General features: G+C 49.5%; 1 protein-coding gene and 1 pseudogene across 1 annotated transcript in view; one reads left to right on the forward strand and one right to left on the reverse strand.

The window, feature by feature from the left end:
- The window catches only part of LOC111725682 (maestro heat-like repeat-containing protein family member 1), a 73,224-nt gene that overhangs the window by 29,737 nt on the left and 23,692 nt on the right, over nucleotides 1-19,795 (reverse strand). Inside the window, exons 7-17 of the mRNA XM_023514066.1 lie at nucleotides 8,483-8,581; nucleotides 7,836-7,914; nucleotides 7,160-7,270; nucleotides 5,805-5,878; nucleotides 4,686-4,802; nucleotides 4,434-4,478; nucleotides 3,535-3,679; nucleotides 2,835-2,878; nucleotides 1,980-2,139; nucleotides 1,453-1,505; nucleotides 744-860 (exon numbers count right to left, since the gene is read on the reverse strand). Coding sequence (XP_023369834.1) covers nucleotides 744-860; nucleotides 1,453-1,505; nucleotides 1,980-2,139; nucleotides 2,835-2,878; nucleotides 3,535-3,679; nucleotides 4,434-4,478; nucleotides 4,686-4,802; nucleotides 5,805-5,878; nucleotides 7,160-7,270; nucleotides 7,836-7,914; nucleotides 8,483-8,581 — 1,044 coding nt within the window. The remainder of the gene's footprint in view (nucleotides 1-743; nucleotides 861-1,452; nucleotides 1,506-1,979; nucleotides 2,140-2,834; nucleotides 2,879-3,534; nucleotides 3,680-4,433; nucleotides 4,479-4,685; nucleotides 4,803-5,804; nucleotides 5,879-7,159; nucleotides 7,271-7,835; nucleotides 7,915-8,482; nucleotides 8,582-19,795) is intronic.
- LOC100953150 lies at nucleotides 16,558-17,174 on the forward strand (annotated as a pseudogene).

The following is a 19,795-nucleotide window of genomic DNA, read 5'->3' on the forward strand; positions in this document are numbered from 1 at the left end:
TGTTTGGCGGGTCCGGGCTGGGGATTCGAACCCGCCACCTTAGGTGTACGTGGCTGGCGCCTTAGCCGGTTGAGCTATAGGCGCCGAGCCTGGCTGCAGGCTTCTTAAGAGCACTCCCCTCCCACAGGTTCATCCCACCCTCCTTGCCTGAAGGTGCCTGGTGGTTGCATTTGCCCCTCTCGCCTCCATTCCCTAGATAAACCAAGGAAACCAATGATGGATGGAGGTAGGGGGTAGGTTCAAAAGTCCCCTCACTGGGTTCATGGCAGGAGAGGCTCTGCAGTGCAATTCACCTGCAAAGCTCCTCATGGGATCAGACCATATCTTTACTTAGCTTCTTCCCTTTATCTCCTTCCTATTCAAGCCTGGACCACAACACCAAGCATGGTCCTTAATCTGTGGGAAGCCCTCAAAAATTGTGGGAATCAACTTGCTCAAATCTGACTTGCAGGGCAATAATCTTTCCACAGTACCCCAGCACCAGCTCCCCTCTGCTACACATGAGCTGGAGCACAATTAAGACAACCAATGGCAAAGTGATAAAGAAGCCTAAACGCCACCAACGTTACACACATGATCTTACTATGGTTCCTCCTCCAGCTCTCTGACCTCTTGTCCCTCGATTCCTCAGGGCCCAGGGACACCACTATGCTCTGGCCCCCATGGTCTGTCTTCATGAGCATATCCATAGCCCTCCCCCCACCAGGCCTCTGCACCACGACCAGGCACACACACGGACGCACCTTCTGCTCCTGCTTGTCTTGGTTGTCCTGGTTCCCAACTATCCTGTCCAGGACGCTCATGGAGAGTTGCTCCAGCCACCTGTCATCATTGATGGCCGCCAGTGACTGATTGGAAAACTGAGGAAGAAGGGAGAAAAGGACCACACTGAACATGGAAGTGGGGTAAGAAAGAAGCAAGAGACACGAGGTGCTGCGTGGAAAGAGGGAGAAAGAGCTCCAGAAGCAGGGAAGACTGAAATACACAGAGGGCAGGGACGGGGTGGTCCAGGACAGAGAATGACAATACAGTGACGACAAAGGTAGGGCCACCTTCAAGTGGAGAGAGGACCCTTTCCAGCTGATAATCCCTGCTCCTGAATTATCCCATTTGCTTCTGTGCAGAGGAGGAATGTTAATTCCCATTTTACAGATGGAGAAGCTGAGGCCTGGAAAGGCAAAATCGCTTGCCCATGGATACCCTTCCAGAGGTCTTCTCCTCATTCTCCATGGAAGGAGGGAATGTGATGGGGTGGAAGAGGGGTTGAGGCTGAGGGCAGAGTCTGAGAATCTGATGCAGGTGCCAGGAGACAAGGTGCCCAGAAGGCAGTTCCCATGGTCAGCAAGGTCACTTGATGGTGGCCTCAGCCACTGGGAGCCTGGGGCCATTCTTCCCTGAGGGCCCTGAGGAGGGAGCCACACTGTGGGGTGAGAGGTCTCAGGGAAGGCTCACCTGGAGCAGCCTGGCCTCCCACTGTTCCTGATTCAGGGTCTTCTCTGTGTGCTCTGTGACAGAAGAGAGCATGGACTGAAGGCCCCAGCAGGGAAAGAGCCTATGTCAGGACACTGTGCCGGGGGCTGCACGCCCAGCATCGCATCTCACTCTCTCCCCAATCCTGCAACAGAACTGCTGCCCCACTTCACAGAGGCTCCAAGGCCAAATCTACACAACTGGCCAGTGTCCAAATGAGGATTTGAAGCTGGGTCTGCCTGGTCCCAGGCGCACACCCTGCCCTGGTCCTCCCCCACTAGGAAGTCAGCAGGGAACTCCAGAGTCACTGAGGTCTGGCCTGTGCCTGCATTCAAGGGACAGCAGGGCCCCCAGAAACTGACTCATCCAGATGGCACCCCGAGGGACAGACAGGCTTGCCCCAGTGCTCCTTACCCCAAGGGAGTTCTGGCCTATGCGTGGGAGACCAGCCCTTCTGGAGTCAGCCCTGCTGCCCAGCTCCATTCTTTCACCTCCCACCAACCCCTCACCTTCCAGTATCTTCAACATCTGGGGGATCTCCTTCATCCACAGCTGGCCCACGCCCGCATTGACGACAGGGTGCAGAGATGTGATGGGGTGCAGGGCATAGAGGAGCCTTAGGGAGCTGATGCCAAACACCTTTTCTCTGTAGGGCTGCTGGGCACACAGCTGAGAAATGGAGCAGCACACAGCAGGCAGAGGGAATTTAAGGGAAGGGAAAGACGAACATGAGAACAAACACACAGAGTGCTGGAACCGAAGCTCAGCCTCCCCATTCTCTTCCAGCTGTTGTGCATATTCCCCCAAATGTCCTCAGATGCCACCTCATCTGTGATGCCCTCTGTGACTACAGGAGGCCGCGTTAGCCATTGCTCTGCTGAGACCCCCCCTCCCCGTGGGTTCTTCTGTTAATGCCCTCATCACTCTGCATGGTTAGATTCATTCTCAGAGCCATTTCTCTCACTGATGCTGCAAACACCTCAAGGGCAGGTCCAAGGGCAGGGCTATACCTCACCTCTCCATGTGTTCATAACATCTATCACAGTGCCAGGCAAATAGAGAAACTGAGAAAATGAGGTCCAGAAGAGCATGGGGACTTGTTCAAGTTCACAGAGAAGCTTACAAGGAGGCCACACAGGAGATGACCAGGCCTTCCTGGTCTGCCCTTGTTTTCCATGCTCTGGGCCCCGCCCCCTGTGTTCAGTGTCCTCCCCTAAGCCCTGTGGCCTAGGCTGCCCCTCCCCAGGGCCTCCAAGGTCCTTGGCCCCCTTATTCCATATCCAGGGTAATGCCTGGACCAGAGCGTGACTCAGCTATTGTGGACGGATGGATGGAGATGCAGTATCCACCCCAGCATCACTTACCACAAGATGGGTCAGGAGTTTCTGTGGGGAGACGAACTCAGAGGCTATGTCAAAGAGAGGACACAGGAAGAGGATAGCATCAGTGCGTGTTCCAGGGGCCCATCTCCAGACTCCCCCCTCCATGGCAGCCCATCCTCAGTACTTCAGAGGAAAAACAAAGGCAAAGTGGAGAAGGCACAGCTGTGCATTGCCAGAGGCCTGGGACATTTCCACCAAGCCTAAGAAACAAACCTCTGTCATTCCAACTTATGAAATCAACAAACACCAAGTCAGTGCTAAATGGACACGCTCACCCCACTGGGTGAGAGGTCAGGTGTCGGCGAGTGTAGAGTGAGGCTCAGAGCTGGGACAGAGGAGGAACCAAGGACAGGATGGTCTGTGTGCCCACAAGCTTCCACATGTGTGCCCCAGGGTATGACAAAAAGGAGCAAAGGCCAGAGGAGACCCGTGCTGAGTGGGCGGGGGCTGTTCTGCTCCAGAAGAGGCTCCTTTCCATCCATGCTGAGGGCTGATGGGCTCCGGCTATGACCCTAACCCTTCATCTTTCCTCCACAGCTCTCATGGCCTGCAGCCTCACTGGGCCACACGCCTGTACCCTGGTACCCAGCAGGGCATCAGCCTGCGTCTACCCTTCCCATGCCTGGAGCAGCTGGAGCCTGCATGGCCACTCCTCCCAGCAGCTCCCCGCCCCTATACTCACGAGTGAGTTGGAAGCTGCTGAGATAGGGGGACTTTCCCTGGGCCCGGGCCTTCAGAGCTACCTCTGTGGCACTCTCACATAGGACCACGAAGGCTGAAGCGTTGCTGGGCTCACACACCAAGGTCATCAGTTTGGGCAAGGGTACCTGGCAGTGGACAAGCCAGGGCTTCAGTGCTGACCCCAAATCAGCCCCATAATGCGTCCTCCAACCCCATGACCTCAGATGGCTTTCTTGGAGGGGCCTGAGACACAGCCCCTTCTAACCCAAGCCTTCCTATTGTCCCTGCCTCTGCCTCTCTCCCTTCTCACTTTGTACTGGGAAAATGTCACTACAGTTGTTATTAAAAAGACACCAGAAAGGACTTGATCAGATAGAGGAGCTTTTTTCAATTTAGAATTGTGTGACTTGTCATCACCTTCCCTGGGGAACATTCCAGAGGCAGAAGAAATGTAAAAGATCAGGAGACAGGGCTTGTTGGGAGGGGACAGCGGCTGCATGCAGGAGAGCCCCCCCGCCTCAGCTGTGTCCCTTCTTTTTCCCAGGAAGCCTTGGGGATAGCTGTGAGCTGACAGGGGCATATCATCTCCCTGCTTTGTACAGAAGGAGACAGTGCAGCCCAGAGACCAGTTTGTTCAAGTTGTCACAGACAGATGCTGGCAGAGGAACTCGGGCTCAGGCTTCCAAACTGGCCACCCAGTGACTGTTGTGTGTTCTGCTGAGCCCCTCCTTTGAGAAGCCCCAGGCCCTGGAGCGGGAGGCTGCAGTGATGGGGAGAGTGGAAGATACAAGACAAGCAGATAAAGGGGAGGGGAAGAGAAGGAGTGTGGTGCCAGAGGAGTGGGCTGAGAGCTGGGGGAAGAGAAAATGGAGAGGTCTCTTTGACCCCAGTTGTTTATACCGTCTGCAGGATTTTGAAACATTGGTTTCGGATAGCCTCTTCATTCTGCAGGAAGGAAAAAAGAACTCAAATCTGAAAGCAATGCCAGCTGCCTCTCCTGGGCAAGGCCTCCCCTGACCAAAACCCCACCCTGTCCTACCAACCCATCCTCCTGTCTCCCCACCGCTCTTTACCCTACCCTTCCTCCCTGTCCTCCCCCCGAGGCTGGCTCCCTCCCTTGGGACCCCCAGGGCCAGGGCCAGCCCCACTCACCACGGGCTCTGATCCACTGAGTTTGATGAGGTATTTGATGATGATGTTTCCCTTGGGAAGGTTCAAGTATTCGAGATGGCTCAGCATCTCAAGGAAGTTCAGGAGGGCTGTGCGCACCTGCCAGGTCACAGATAATCTTATGTCAGACAGCAAGGGACCTCAGAGAGGCCCTCTGAGCCTCAGGTGAAGACACAGAGGACCATAGCAGGCCAGGGAGGTCTTCATGGAACTTCAACCTCCCGATTCCAGCTCCACTGTGACTCGTGGAGTGTACCCTGTGGCTATGACAGCACATTAAACCCAACCACTCTGGATGCTCCCAGGAAGTTCTGACCCACATTAGACCCACATTACAATCCTCCTGGAGAACTCTAAGCACCAAGCTTGCCCACACTTTATGTCCCCAGATATCTGGGTAGGGGAGAATCTGAGTCCAGGAAAGGCCCTGTGTTTTGGCCTTCAAAGGTCAAGCCAGTAATGAATCTTGCAAGTCCTAAGGGCCTTCTGGGGATTTGAGCCCTTGTCATTTAAGATGATGCCATTGTCCTACATTTGGCACTCAAACCCCCAAAATAACCCCACAGATAAACCCCTCCCCTTTATCTGCTTGTCTTGTATCTTCCACTCTCCCACCACTGCAGCCTCCCACTCCAGGGCCTGGGGCTTCTCAGAGCAACTATTCTTGCTATTTCAATGATCTGCTCTGTACTATCCAGAGCCAGGAGTCTCTGCAGCCTCTAGCCCTGGCTATGGAGCTTATTCAAAAACATCTTCTCACGTCCCACCCTAGACATGATGTCTGGAGCTTTCTATCTTTAAGCAAATTGAGCTCTTCAGAGAGGGAACTGATTAGTGTCAATGGGAGCTCCACAGCTTCCCCGAGGACACCATAGTGCTACACATAGCAAACGCTCTGGAGGAAGCCAGTAGGAACCACTTGTACACTTCCCTAACTCATCCTGGGTTTGAAAAACCCAAATATAACCCAGGGGTGGAGATCTGAGGCCAGAACTGGCTTGGGCAGGGGGCCCTCCCTTCCTCCTCTTTCCCCTGACCCTCTCCTTCCATGAGTAAGACTTCAAGGCCCTCCCAGCACAAACAGGCAGCCCTTCTGCTCACTGGTTTACGATCCTCCTGCACCACCATAACAATGGAGTCCATCATGTCCCTCTTCAGCTCCTCTGTCTGGGGCACTAGAGAAAACACAGACATGCGGCTGGCTGGAGGGCAGCTTCCTTCCTCCTCCACTGTTGTCCCAAAAGACACAAGAGGACAGACAGGTGGGAAGAGTTTTTTTTTGGGGGGGGGGGGCTGGTCTTCAAAGGCCAAGTAGAGTCTCCAGAGGTGTCTCAGCCACTCCTCTGCCTTCCACCCACACTAGACAGAAAAGTCCCCTGAAACAGTCTTTTCATCAAGCTGGTACTGGAGCCCCTGTCCTCACCATTCTCTTGTGACTGCCCACACAAACCCACTCTTCAGCCTGCTCTGTGCATCTCAGCCTGCACCCCATTCTTCTCTGCCATAAGCTACCACTCCTAGCCTCCAGTGATGTTCTCCATCCCCACCTTTGAGTCATCTCTTCCATGAAGCTGTCCCAAGCCCGGCTGATCCCTTCCTGCACTCCTGTCGTGTTGCTTCAGCAATGCAGTGCACATTCCCAGGCATTACTTCTTCACAGGAACAGTCTCATCTACCCTGCCCAAAAGCAGGCTCATAGGGAGCAGGGCCTGTGTATTCTGCCCTCATGTATTCTCAGTGCTTTGCACTGTGCTGAGCACACAGTGAACATTTAACAAAAATGCTTGACTGGGAATGAAGCCTGTTCTCTGAGGCAATGGTCATAGATAAACTTCTCTAAAACCAACTGCACAGGAATCACTGTTGTAGCATCTCACACATGGTGCTCATTTCATCATCACTAAAATCCCCTACAGGTAAGTAATATTACTAACTCCATTTTTTTTTTTTGAGATAGTCTCAAGCTGTCACCCTGGGTAGAGTGCCATGGCATCTACCCATGCCATGGGCCCCCTACCAAGCTCACACCAATCTCAAACTCATGGGCTTAAGCAATTCTCTTGTCTCAGCCTCCCAAGTATCTGGGACTATAGGCACCTGCCACAACACCCCGCTATTTTTGTTGTTGTTGTTGTAGTTTTCATTGTTGTTTTAGCTGGCCTGGGCCAGGTTTAAACCCACCAGCCTCGGTGTACATGGCTGGTGCCCTACCCACTGAGCTATGGGTGCCACCCAACTCCATTTTTTTGAATGAGGAAATAGAGTCACAAACTAAAAGGAATTTGACCCAGTTTGCACAGGTAGCAAGAGGCAAAGGCAAGATTTAAACCTACTGAATTGACTTCGAGATTAAACCAGTACCTTTAACCATTAGACTGAACTGTCTCTCCCAAAGGAAAGAGATCTCCCAGAGAGCAAGTCCTGAAACACCAGGACCTCACCCTACTCCCCCTCACCTCCATGGAAGACCTCCTTGAAGACCTCCAGTGTTGACACGACTGCTTCCGGGTCCTCAGCTTTCATCCTTTCTTGAAGCATTTCAAACAGAGGATCCCTGTATAATTTGCCTGTCAAGAGGGTGTGAAGACAAGATAATTGCAGGCTTGTGTCAGTGGCAGGTAATAAGCAGGAGTAAGTAATGCTCCAGCAAACCACTGACACCATGGGCTAGATAAATCAGGGTCCCTTATGGTGGAGAAAGGAAGGGGGAAGAAAGAAAACCAGAACCTGTCCAGCACTTACCACAGTGCCAGAGGCTCTTCCCAAGCCAGACCTTGGTCCTCCCCTACCTATCCCCGGCAGGCCCTACCCTAGATCAGCACACTGCTCAAGAGTGCTGTAGTGACATTATCTCCTTTCTGAGCTGAGGATCCCCCTAAAAGAAAGGGAAGTTGGTTCCAGGTTAAGAGAGTAGACAAAAGAGAATAGGCAATGCTTGTGCCCTATCAGATTCATTTAATTTCAGGTGAAGCACTCATGAATTACTTTCCATCTTGTCTAGAAGGATGGAAGCACCCCCTATGGGACCCTAGCTGTCTCTTCAGTCCAAGGAGAGACCAATGTGGTCCTGGGCATACACATGTCCCCTGTGCACATACAAATACCTAGGGCCAGAGAAAGGCTTCCACTTACTCAGCAGGTAGAAAGCTCTCAGGGCTGAGGTGTGGCTCTGTACAGAGAGGGGTTCTGACTGGATGACTTTTTCACTCAGCTGTAGGAAGATCAAGGCCATCAGACAGGGAGGACTGAAAGTAGGGCCCCTAGTCATGGATGAGGAAGCTGAGGCATGAAGCCGTGACAGGCATAGTGCTTGGCTTTAGGTAAAACAGAAAATCTAAACCCAGGAATCCACATTCCCCTCCCCAGGGAGAGCAAGTCAGTGGCCAAAAAAATGAAACCTAAGAAAGGTATCACCCTTTTGCAAAATCTTAATGGTTCTCTTCCTACTCCACAACACAGAAGACCTGCCATTTCCCACAGGGTGGTGGAGAGGCTTGAACCTTGTGCCCATTTACAAAGTTTAAAGAAAGCAACAAATGCCTGTCACCCCAGGAAACATACAGGACATATCCATTTGACCTCATGGGGAAGATCATATTCTGTGCCCAAATCCAGGCATGTGCCTGTTCTAAGGAAGCCTGAAGTGTGTACAGCAGCTAAGGTCAGAATGAAGATGACACCTGTGCTGTGTATAGGTGATGACTTGGTCTGGGGAGGCCATCACCCCCCAAAAGAGGGAAAGGGCAAGCCCAGAACACTTAAAGCACCACGGCACTCACCACCTGGAACAGCAAGCTGGCAATGGTTTCCAGCTGCAACTTCAAGTTCTCACCTCCATAGCCACTGACAGCTATAGCATCCAACATCTGGCAAATGCACTGTATATAAAAGAACAGTCAATAAGGCTTCCCAGCCCCTTCCACACCCTCAAGGGCAATAGGCTTTCCTCACATCTCTCCAAAGGTGGTCCAAGTCACCACCACTGCACATGGTCCTCTCGGAGCTTTGTGATTCTTCCACAGCTAAACACAACAAGGATTTGCCTTTTGCCTCATCCAGGCAGGTATGCTGATTTTCAACTAACCTCATTATTCCACAAAAACTGTTCAGGCAATTCAACACTGCAAATTTTGGCTGACTTCAAAGAAACAGGATGAATTAATCACAGCCAAAGCAAGAACTCATTCTGTCGTTCTCTGATCTTAGTCATTCTGAAAAATAAATCTAAAAGCCTAAATGTCTCCCCTCTGCCTTGTAGATTCTACTTTTTTGTAGATTTTTCTTATCACTGTTGTGAGAAAACAGCCTGCATTTCCACATATAAGCACATTCCATTTGATTTTCAAAAAGCAGATCTGTTGATGTATAATTGACAAGCCATAAATGGCACATACTGAAAGGGTAGAATATGTTTTAACAAATGCATATACCTGTTAAACTATTGTCATGATTAAGGTAATGAACATTTCTATTACCTCCAAAAAGTTTTCTCTTGTCTGGCCAGGTGCAGTGGCTCGCACCTGTAATCCTAGCACTCTGAGAGGCTGAGGTGGGTGGATGGCCTGAGCTCAGAAGTTCGGGACCAACCTGAGCAACAACAAGACCCTATCTCTACTAAAAATAGAAAAAATTAACTGGGCATTGTGGCAGGCACCTATAGTCCCAGCCACTTGGGGGGCTGAGGCAGGAGGATCACCTGAGCCCAAGAGTTAGTTTGAGTTTGCTATGAGCTATGATGCCACAGTACTCTACCCAGGTTGACAGAGTAAGACTCCATCTCAAAAACAAAACAAAACAAGAGAAGAGGAGGGAAAGGGAAGGGAAGGGAAGGGAAGGGAAGGGAAGGGAAGGGAAGGGAAGGGGAGGGAAAAGAAAAGAAAAGAATGAGACTCTGTCTCAAAAGTTTTCTCTTGCCTCTATATAATCCTTCTTTTCCTCCCTTCCTGGCCCCTTCCCCTTCTCTAGGCAACCATGGCTCTCTTTTCTATCACTATACATTCATCATTTGCTTCTTCAGAAATTGCCAAACTATTTTCCAAAGTGGTGTGCCAATTGAATCTAATAGATGTGTACTGACATCTTATATAAATCAATTTATTTAGTTCTTTAATTTCTCACAGCAATGATTAGTAGTGTCCAGCATACAGGTTTCACATTGTTCTTCAGATTTATTCCTAAGTATTTCTTATTTTCATATAGCTGATCATGATGCCTGCAAATAAAAACAGTTGTACTTCCTTTCCCAATTAGGTTAAATTGCTTTAGAGCATTCTTCAAATCTTTCACATGTGCACTAGGGTCTACTTGTTCTATCAATTATTAAAAACAGCTTGTTGAAATCCCTGATTGTAATTATGAACTTATCTATTTCTTTTAGCAGTTCTATTGTTTTTTTCTTTAGGCATTTTGAAGCTCTGCTATTAAGTACAGAAATACTTAGAATTGTTACATGCTCATGGTGACTTGAAATGAAATGACCTTCTTTATCCCTGAAGATAGTCTTTGCTCTGAAATCTACTTTTTCTTATACAAATATAGCCAATTCAGCATATTGGTTGAGAAGTGTTAGCATGGTATATCTTTGTCTATTCTTTTACTTTTAACCTATTTGTATCTTTGTCTTTGAAGTGCATTTCCTGTAGGGAGCAGAGAGGTGGGTCTTGCTTTTTTATTCGTTTGACAGTCTCTCCCTTTTAATTGGGATGGACAATTGGCATCTAATGTGATTATGTATATGATTAAATTTAAATCCACCATCTTACTATACTTTATTGGCTTATTCGCTATAACTCTTCATTCTTTCAGTGGTTGGTATAGTTGATAGTGAAGAGGCCAATGTAACTTCATTTTAGAACTTAGGCACATTGACACCCGCTCTGGGCAAGGTCAATCAGTCCAGGTGGAGCCAGCCGATCAAAAGGGAACAGACATCTCCCCTCCACATTTCTGGGCAAGGTCAATCAGCCCAAGCGGAGTCAGCTTATCAGAAGTGAATAAACTACCCTCTTCTGGAAAATACCTAACCGTAAACCCACCCTTAGATCTTTGGCATATCAGGTGATGCCAAGCACCCCTGGACAACAGCCCAGCCAATGACAACCCCTCCTGACAAAATGCTTGATGTAATTCCTCTATACACTTTAAAAACCTCTCCTCGCTTCATTTCACGGTCGCCCCTCCACAGCCACGCTGTTAGGTGGAGTGACCCAGGCATATGCTTGAATAAAGACACTCCTTTGCTTTTACATGTGTGTACGGTGGCCTCTCAGCTGCAATTTCAGTCTCAACATTTGGGGGCTCATCCTGGATAGACACCCCTGAGACTCCACCTCACACAGTGTTCTACACCGGTGAGTTGTGTGTCAGTTGTCTAGCCATTGTCTCGTCTTATTGTGGCACCTAGAGTTTTGGGTAGCCAGGGGCCCTAGGCAGACGTGCCAATAGAGGGACCCAGCTGTGAACTGAGAGAGACGTCTCCTGTTCACCTGGCTGATCTGACTGAGGATTAGAGTCCCTGTGGCCAGACAGAAAGCCTGGTGGAGGGGTTAGAGTCCCCACCACCAGGGTACCAGTTGCTCAGTGGGTTAGAGTGCCCCCAGGCAGCCAAGTTAACACTGCCGGGGAAGCCAGCGGTGCGTTTGGAATGTATGTCTGTTAGTTTGTGTTTGAGGTGTAAATTCCAATCATTTGTGTGGTGCCTCTTGGAGGATTGGTCTTGTTACATAACAAATGCCCCTGAGGACATTTGTGAGTGGGTTGCAGATCTTTTTCTCCAAGGGACTTTGCAAGATTTTTCCCCTTTCGAAGTCGTTCTGCTAACCTACTTATTCCTATGTATCCCACACCCCTCATTGCTTGGTTAAAACCCTTCCTTCCCCCTAACCCTGCAGTTCTGACCCTCAGAACGTGAAAGCCCACCACACCTCCCTTCCCGGTCCTGTCCCCTTCCACTGATCCACGTGAGGAGGCTATGTTATTGACACCACTCCATTACCAAGTGGTGGGAGGAAATGAGGCAGAACCACTGGCACCCGCAGGGGCCAAGGGAGAGGAGGAACCACACATCAGGGGAAAAACCCAGAGGGAAAGCGCTCAGAGAGCAGGCTCTGAACCAGACTCCACAGCATTCCCCTGAGGGCCATAAGGCCCCCAGACACTCAAGGGCATCAAAATGTGGTATACTGGCCATTTTCCACAAGTGACCTGTATAATTGGAAGATGCAGACCCCCCGTTTTCAAAAAGCCTAGTGGGTTGATTAACTTGTTAGATTCCATCTTGTTCACCCACCAGCCCACTTGGGACAATTGCAGCCAGCTCCTCCAAATTCTATTCACAATGGAAGAGAGAGAGAGAATCCCGGCAGAGGCTCAGAAACTCATCCCAGGGGATGACAGGAACCCTACTTCCAACCCTGAGAGGGTGGCTGAGGGTTCCCCCTCACCTGACTGGACTGGAATTATTACACCCCTGAAGGTAAGGAGAGAATCAAGGTCTACCGTCAGGTTCTTAGGGAGGCCTCTGGGCGGCAGCCTGAAAGCCCACTAATTTGGCCAAAGTCAGATCCAGCAAGGTAAGGAGGAAGCCCCTGGAGCTTTTCTGGAGCACCTCCTAGAGGCATATCGTACTTACACCACCATGGACCCTGAAGACCCCATAAACCGGTCAGCAGTGATCATGGCTTTCATAAACAAGTCGGCGCCCAACATTCATCAGAAGCTGCAGCGCCTGGAGCAACTGGGAGACAAAACCATCTCAGAACTGTTAGCAGTGGCAGAGAAAGTGTACAATAACTGGGAAACCCCAGAAGAAAAGCAGACCAGATCATTGATCGCAGCCAACAAAAAACATACCCAAGGCCTGGCCAAAGTACTACTAGCCACTACAGGAGCAACAAGCAGGTCACCAAGATGCCCCTGGAAGGGGGAAGGTAAGCTAGAGAATTGGGGGGGGTGGAAGGACCCCCCTCAAGAAGGACCAATGTGCCTTTTGTAAGAAGAAGGGACACTGGAAGAGAGAATGCCCGGAGTTCCTGTCACGGGCCTGAGGTCGGGGTGGCTGGAGTCCTAGAGCTGGGTGAACTTAGTGATTAGAGGGGACAGGGTTTGGAGCCCCTCCCTGAGCCCAGGGTAACTCTAAAAGTGGAGGGGAAACCCATTGATTTCCTAGTGGACACATGAGCACAGCACTCCATCCTCAAGTAACCTCTTGGAGTGCTGTCAAATGGTAAGTCATAGGTTCAAGGGGCAACAGGAACCAGTCAATACTCATGGATTACTCGAAGGACAGTGGACCTAGGGACAGGCCGGGTATCCCACACTTTCATGGTCATACCTGAGTGCCCCTATCCCTTGTTGGGGAGAGATTTACTAACAAAGATTGGGACCCTTATCCACTTCCAATCTCAAGGAGTTCAAGTCACCCATGCTGATGGGAAATCTATTTGTGTGTTAATGGTCTCACTGTCTGATAAGCACCGACTTCATGAGACTCAGGCTGATCCCTACCCACCATTGGACCTAAAGGAATGGCTGTCTAAATTCCCAAAGGCGTGGGCAGAAACCAGGGGGATGGGGCATGCAGCCCATCACCCTCCAGTAGTAGTGAAACTAAAAGCTGGGACCCTGCTGATACAAGTAAAGCAGTACCCCATGTCCAGGGAAGCTCGGGAAGGCATTACTCCCCACATAAAATGTTTAAGACAACTAAGGGTGTTGGTTCCATGCCAGTCACCCTGGAACACACCCCTACTGCCTGTCAAGAAACCAAATTCCAATGACTACTGGCCAGTCCAGGACCTCAGGGAGGTCAATAAACAGACAGCTGGCATCCACCCCATGGTGCCTAACCCCTACACCTTGTTAAACACCTTACCCCCGACCCGGCAATGGTACACTGCCTTAGACTTAAAAGATGCATTCTTCTGCCTGCCTCTGACCCCTTGAAGCCAACCCATGTTTGCATTTGAGTGGCATGATCCCACAGATGGATTCAACGGACAACTTACTTGGACACAACTACCCCAAGGATTCAAGAACTCCCCCACCATCTTTAATGAGGCGTTACATGAAGATTTCAGTGAGTACCGGAGGGTCAATCCCAAAGTTAGTCTGCTCCAGTACATTGATGACCTCATAGGAGCCACAGACAGTCAAGCCAAGTGCTGGCGGGTTACCCATAACTTGCTTAAGACACTTGGTGACAGTGGGTACAGGGCTGCAGCCCAAAAGGCCCAAATTTGTAGGACCCAAGTGATCTACTTGGGTTACATACTCAAGGGGGGACAGAGATAGCTGTCAGACTCAAGAAAAGAAACCATACTAAAAATCCCTACCCCAAAAACCCGACAGGAAGTCAGGGAATTCCTGGGTTCCACAGGATTCTGCCGGCTGTGGATCCCAGGATTCGCAGAAAAGGCAAAGCCACTGTATGAGGAAACCCAAGGCCAGGAACCTTAATTTGGACAGAATCCCTAACCCATGCCTTTGAGGCTATAAAAACTGAACTCCTACGTGCTCCAGCCTTAGCCCTGCCCAATATCACAAAACCGTTCTGTTAGTATGTGGATGAAAGAGCAGGGATAGCAAAGGGAGTGGTAACCCAGGTTCTGGGACCATGGAGGAGACCCATGGCCTATTTGTCAAAAAAATTAGATCCCATGGTAGCAGGATGGCCCCCTGCCTATGTAGCATCACCGCTACCACCTTATTAGTCAAAGATGCAAATAACATAGCATCACCACTACCACCTTATTAGTCAAAGATGCAAATAAATTAACTTTAGGACAAGATCTAACAGTAACAACCCCACATGCCATCAAGGGGGTACTCAAGCAGCCTCCTGATTGCTGGCTGACAAATGCCAGGCTGACTCACTATCAAGCCCTACTCCTAACCCCCCCCAAAAGTTCAATTCAGTTCTAGCACAGCCCTCAATCCAGCCACCCTGCTGCCTGACCTGGATTTGAGGTGGCCTCTCCACAACTGCTCCAAGATCCTGAGTCAAGCCCATTGCATCCAAGACAACCTCTGGGACCAGCCCCTGCAGCAGGCCAATGCCACGTGGTATACAAATGGTAGCAGTTTCATCAAAGATGGCACCAGGTATGCAGGGGCAGCAGTAACAACAGAGACCAAAGTAATATGGGCTAAAACTCTGCCCCTGGGAACTTCAGCCCAGAGGGCAGAACTTGATGCCCTGACCGAAGCCCTCTGAATGGGTAAGGGCAAGCGGCTGAATGTATACACTAACAGCTGCTATGCCTTTGCCATGGCACACGTACACAATGCCATCTACTGGAAAAGAGGGTTATTAACAGCAGAAAAACAATTAAGAATAAACAAGAAATATTGGACTTAATCCAGGCACTTTGGCTGCCAAAGAAAATAGCCATAATACACTGCCCTGGGCACCAAAAACTCCTTACCCCAGTGGTTAGAGGGAACTGCCGAGCAGATGCTGCCACACAAGAAGTGGCCCTCACTGACGACCCTCCAACTACCCTGACTTTGATGGCACAGTTGCCCCCTGTGCCTGCTCCCACATTGCCCACTCCTGAGTACACCAAGGAGGACCTAGCACAGATAAAACAAAAGATCCCCCTTCACTACCAAAAAAATGAATGGTACTACACACTGAATAAGAGACTAATCCTTCTGGATAAACTCAGCCTGGACCTAGTACACTAAATCCATCACAGCACACACATGGATCCATGGAAAATTAAAGACTTATTGGGAAAAATGCCCCTCAGAGTTTTCAACCTCAAGGCCAAAACACTGTCAGTCACCTCCAAATGTATGACATGCAAGATGGTGAATGCCAAGTCCACTACCAGGCCCCCCAGATCACGAGAAAGAGGGACCCAACCCAGGGCATACTGGGAAGTAGACTTCACGAAAATAAAACCTGGTAAATACAGATACAAATATCTTTTAGTCTTCATAGACACCTTTTCAGAATGGGTGGAGGCCTTCCCCACCAAGGCCAAGACAACAACCATGGTAAGTAAAAAGCTGCTGGAAAACATCATCCCAAGGTATGGACTTCATGCCCAAATAGAGTCTGACAATGGCCCAGCTTTTGTTTCCCAAATACAGCAAAGCCTAGCCTCCCTCCTAAATATTAATTAGAAATTACATTGTGCCTATAGGCCCCATAGTTCAGGACACGTAGAGAAAATGAATAGAACTTTAAAAGAAACATTAACTAAATTAACCCTAGAAACTGGCAGTGACTGGGTATCTCTCCTCCCCCTTCATCCTTTATAGAGTAAGAAACTCTCCTTACACCTTTGATTTAACTCCCTTTGAAATATTGTTTGGCAGACTGCCCCCATCTTACCTAACCTAAAACCAGAGTTAGTAACGGAATTTGATCGCTCAGACTTCCGTTCTTCTCTGGACTTACTATATATTATCCAGCAACAGATGTGGCCTCAGCTGCAAGCTATATGTGAGAAGGATCTCCCACCTGAGCCTCACGGATACTGACCTGGAGATTGGGTGTATGTCAAATGCCATTGAAAAGAAACTCTTGAGCCGAGGTGGAAAGGACCATATGTCATCATCCTGACTACCCCAACGGCCGTTAAAGTCAACAGAATCGCCGCATGGGTCCACCACTCCCACGTCCAGCCTGCCGACCTCCATGCAGAAAAAGAAGACTACCAACCTGCCTGGAAAATCCAGCCATCCAAGAACCCGCTAAAACTCAAGCTGCAGAGATGCCCACCCAAAGGCTGAGCCTAATGTTCCTTTTTGCCTTACTAAAATTACCACTCCTTTTTGCCCTAAACAACCCCCATGCCCTGGTCAATGTCACCTGGATAATTGTAAGTGCTGGAAGAAGGTGAAGATGGTGGCGGCCAGGATGGGGGTCCTGAGAGTCCTGGGAGTACAATGGCTGCAAAGAGCAGCCTGGAATGTGGGGCCATTAGGTGCATGGACAGCCTCCCACACGATGAAGGATATGCTCCCAGGGACCTATCCTAAGATGCCAGAAGAATGGGCCGCGGCCACCAAGAAGTATAATATGTGTGCAGAAGACTATGAGCCTTACCCAGACGATGGCATGGGGTATGGTGACTATCCAAAACTCCCTAACTGCTCACAGCACGAGAGGGATCCATGGTATGACTGGGACCACTCAGACCTGAGGTTGAACTGGAGTGAACCAATACACTGGGACCCAGACACGTATATCAGGAACCGTGTGGACACATTGCCCACACCTGTTTCTTGGAATGTCATGTGTAAGCAACTCTTCGGCTTCGTGGCCTACATGATTTTTATTTTCTGGGTTGGGGAGATGTACCCCACCTACCAGCCTGTGGGGCCAATACAGTATCCTTATAATAATTTATACCTGGAGCGAGGAGGTGATCCTACCAAAGAACCTGACCTGGTAGTTCACTATGAGATCTGAAGAGGCTTCATGGGCTTTTGTGCTAACTAGGACTCCCTCTTTACTGGAAATTTAACCCTGTTGAAATCCCTAATAACATTTAGTGCTGTGGGAAAGAAAGAAAGAAAGAAAGAAAGAAAGAAAGAAAGAAAGAAAGAAAGAAAGAAAGAAAGAAAGAAAGAAAGAAAATTGTAAGTGCTATCATGGGCCACACCGTGAATCAGACTTTGGGCCTCCACCCCCCCACACCAATACTTGGTGGCCGACCCTCCAATTTGACTTGCATGCCCTCACTGCCAATACCTGGGACATACATGATCAAACACCAGGGGGAGCTTGGGTCTCCAGCTGTACTCAACCATCCCAGAGAGCAGCTTTGAGTGATACCTATTTCTGTGTCTCTCCTGGGACAGAAAGGGGACAAGACTGGGTAAGAAAATGTGGGGGGCCCCAAGACTTCTATTGCTCCTACTGGGGGTGCGAGTCTACTGACCGGATTAACTGGAACACTCCTGTCAAAACTGATCTCATCCAGGTCCACAAGGCTACCAGGTCAACAACAACAAGGTGGGGCACCACTAAAGGAGGGGGGCTTGGGGGGCCATGTAGCCAACCTCTGTGTAACCCCCTGACTCTAACTTTCACAGAGCGGGCTAAAAAGATCCAAGGGTGGGAGATGGGCAAAACATGGAGGCTATGATTGTACCAGACTAGGTATGACAACAGACTTGTTTTTACTGTTCAACAACTAGAATGGCCCCCAGTGGCACCTGTAGTCACACCCATGAGACCCAGCTCATTTTTAAATACTAACCCACAGACAAGACCCCCAGAACGGCCTCCAGACATTACTGGAATTCCACCACCAAACCCAATGCCCCCCCACAGCCCCAGAATGCCCTGAGGGAAACTAAAACCCGAAGAACCACCTCCATTTGGAACCTTTTACAAGGCACTTACTGGGTCCTAAATTCCTCACACCCCAAGAGCACTGGTTGTGCCTAAGCCCCAACTACCATTTTATCAGGCCTTAGCTCTAAACAGTGCTTTTAGCACAACCAATACTTCCAGTCACTGCCAATGAGAAAAGGAAAAAATTAGAGTAACCCTTCAAGAGGTCCAAGGACAGGGAACCTGTCTAATCTCCTCACTATCACCAGACTTCTCCTACCCCTGTGCAACAGCACACAACATAGCCAAAATAATACTTATTATACCCCAGCCCTTGACACCTGGTGGGCCTGCACAACTGGATTAACTTCCTGTGTGCACAACACAATCTTAAATCAAGCCCCAGGGTACTTCATCATAGTCCAGCTGTTCCCCATGATAACCTATTTTTCAGAAGACCAAATGAAAATTACTTTTTCCCTGCCCTGATAAGCTGGCTCAGTCCTCAGAAGGTGCTACCGCAGTCCTTCTCTCTTCTCTAGTAGGACTAGGGATCTCTGGCTCCACTGGGTTGGGAACCTTGGCCCTTATAATACAGGATAAAAATTATCAGCTACTCAAAACTGCTATAGACCCAGATCTAAAATAAATAGAAAACTTCATCAGCCAGTTGGAAGAGTCCCTATCGTCATTAGTAGAATTAGCCTTACAAAACCGGAGAGGGCTAGACCTGCTCCTTATGCAACAGGGGGGCCTATGCGCTGCACTGGGAGAACAATGTTGTTTTTACACCAACCACTCAGGAGTTATAAGGGATTCCATGGCTCAACTATGAAAAAGATTAAGAGAAAGAGAATTAGAACAACAAGAGCAGGCTTTCTGGTATGAGTCACTGTTTAATTAATCCCCCTGGCTGACCACTTTAATCTCTGCCCTAATTGGCCCCATAATACTTCTCATTCTTACTTTAACTTTTGGTCCTTGTATTCTAAACAAGTTAATATCTTTTATCAAAGAACGGGTCAACACTGTCCAACTTTTAGTCTTGAGGTCACAGTACCAGCCCTCAGAACAAGAAACCCCCCTGGGCCTATGATTCAGCCCAGACAGTAACAAACTCAAGGGGGGAATGAAGAGGCCAAGGTAACTCCATTCTGTCAGTAAGACCCCATTTTAGAACTCAGGCCCATTGACACCTGCTCTGGGCAAAGTTGATCAGTCCAGGTGGAACTAGCCAATCAAAAGGGAACAGACGTCCCCCCCACCCTGCCCCGACACTTCTGGGCAAGGTCAATCAGTCCAAGTGGAGCCAGCTTATCAGAAGTGAACAAACAACCCTCTTCTGGAAAGTCCCTAACTGTAAAACTACCCTTAGATCGTTGGCATATCAGGTGACGCCAAGCACCCCTGGACAACAGCTCAGCCAATGACAACCCCTCCTGACAAAACGCTTGATGAGAGGCTGAAGATGGCTGACTGCAGCCAGCTTTTTACAAAAGCTTCCATTCAGCAGGAGGCTGAAAGGACAAAAGCTTAGCAAATTAGCTGATGGTTTGGAGCAGAGACAAGAGAGAAGTTTGAAGAGCGCACTTCAACCTTCCTGAGGCAAACTGCGACCCCCAAAATACAACCAAAAGGTACAAAATCCACCACCAAGTGGACATGAGTCCCCTCCTCCACAACAAGGGCTCGCAGTATACTCCATGCAAACAAGCAAGTAGAGTTCAAACTTCCTCCCACTCTATTCCACAGGAGAGACCCCCTAAAAACTGGACCTCCTACCCCTGCTGGCGTGCCA

Source organism: Otolemur garnettii, unplaced genomic scaffold (genome assembly GCF_000181295.1).
Source record: "Otolemur garnettii isolate 467f Iridium unplaced genomic scaffold, OtoGar3 scaffold00046, whole genome shotgun sequence".
Lineage (NCBI taxonomy): Eukaryota > Metazoa > Chordata > Mammalia > Primates > Galagidae > Otolemur > Otolemur garnettii.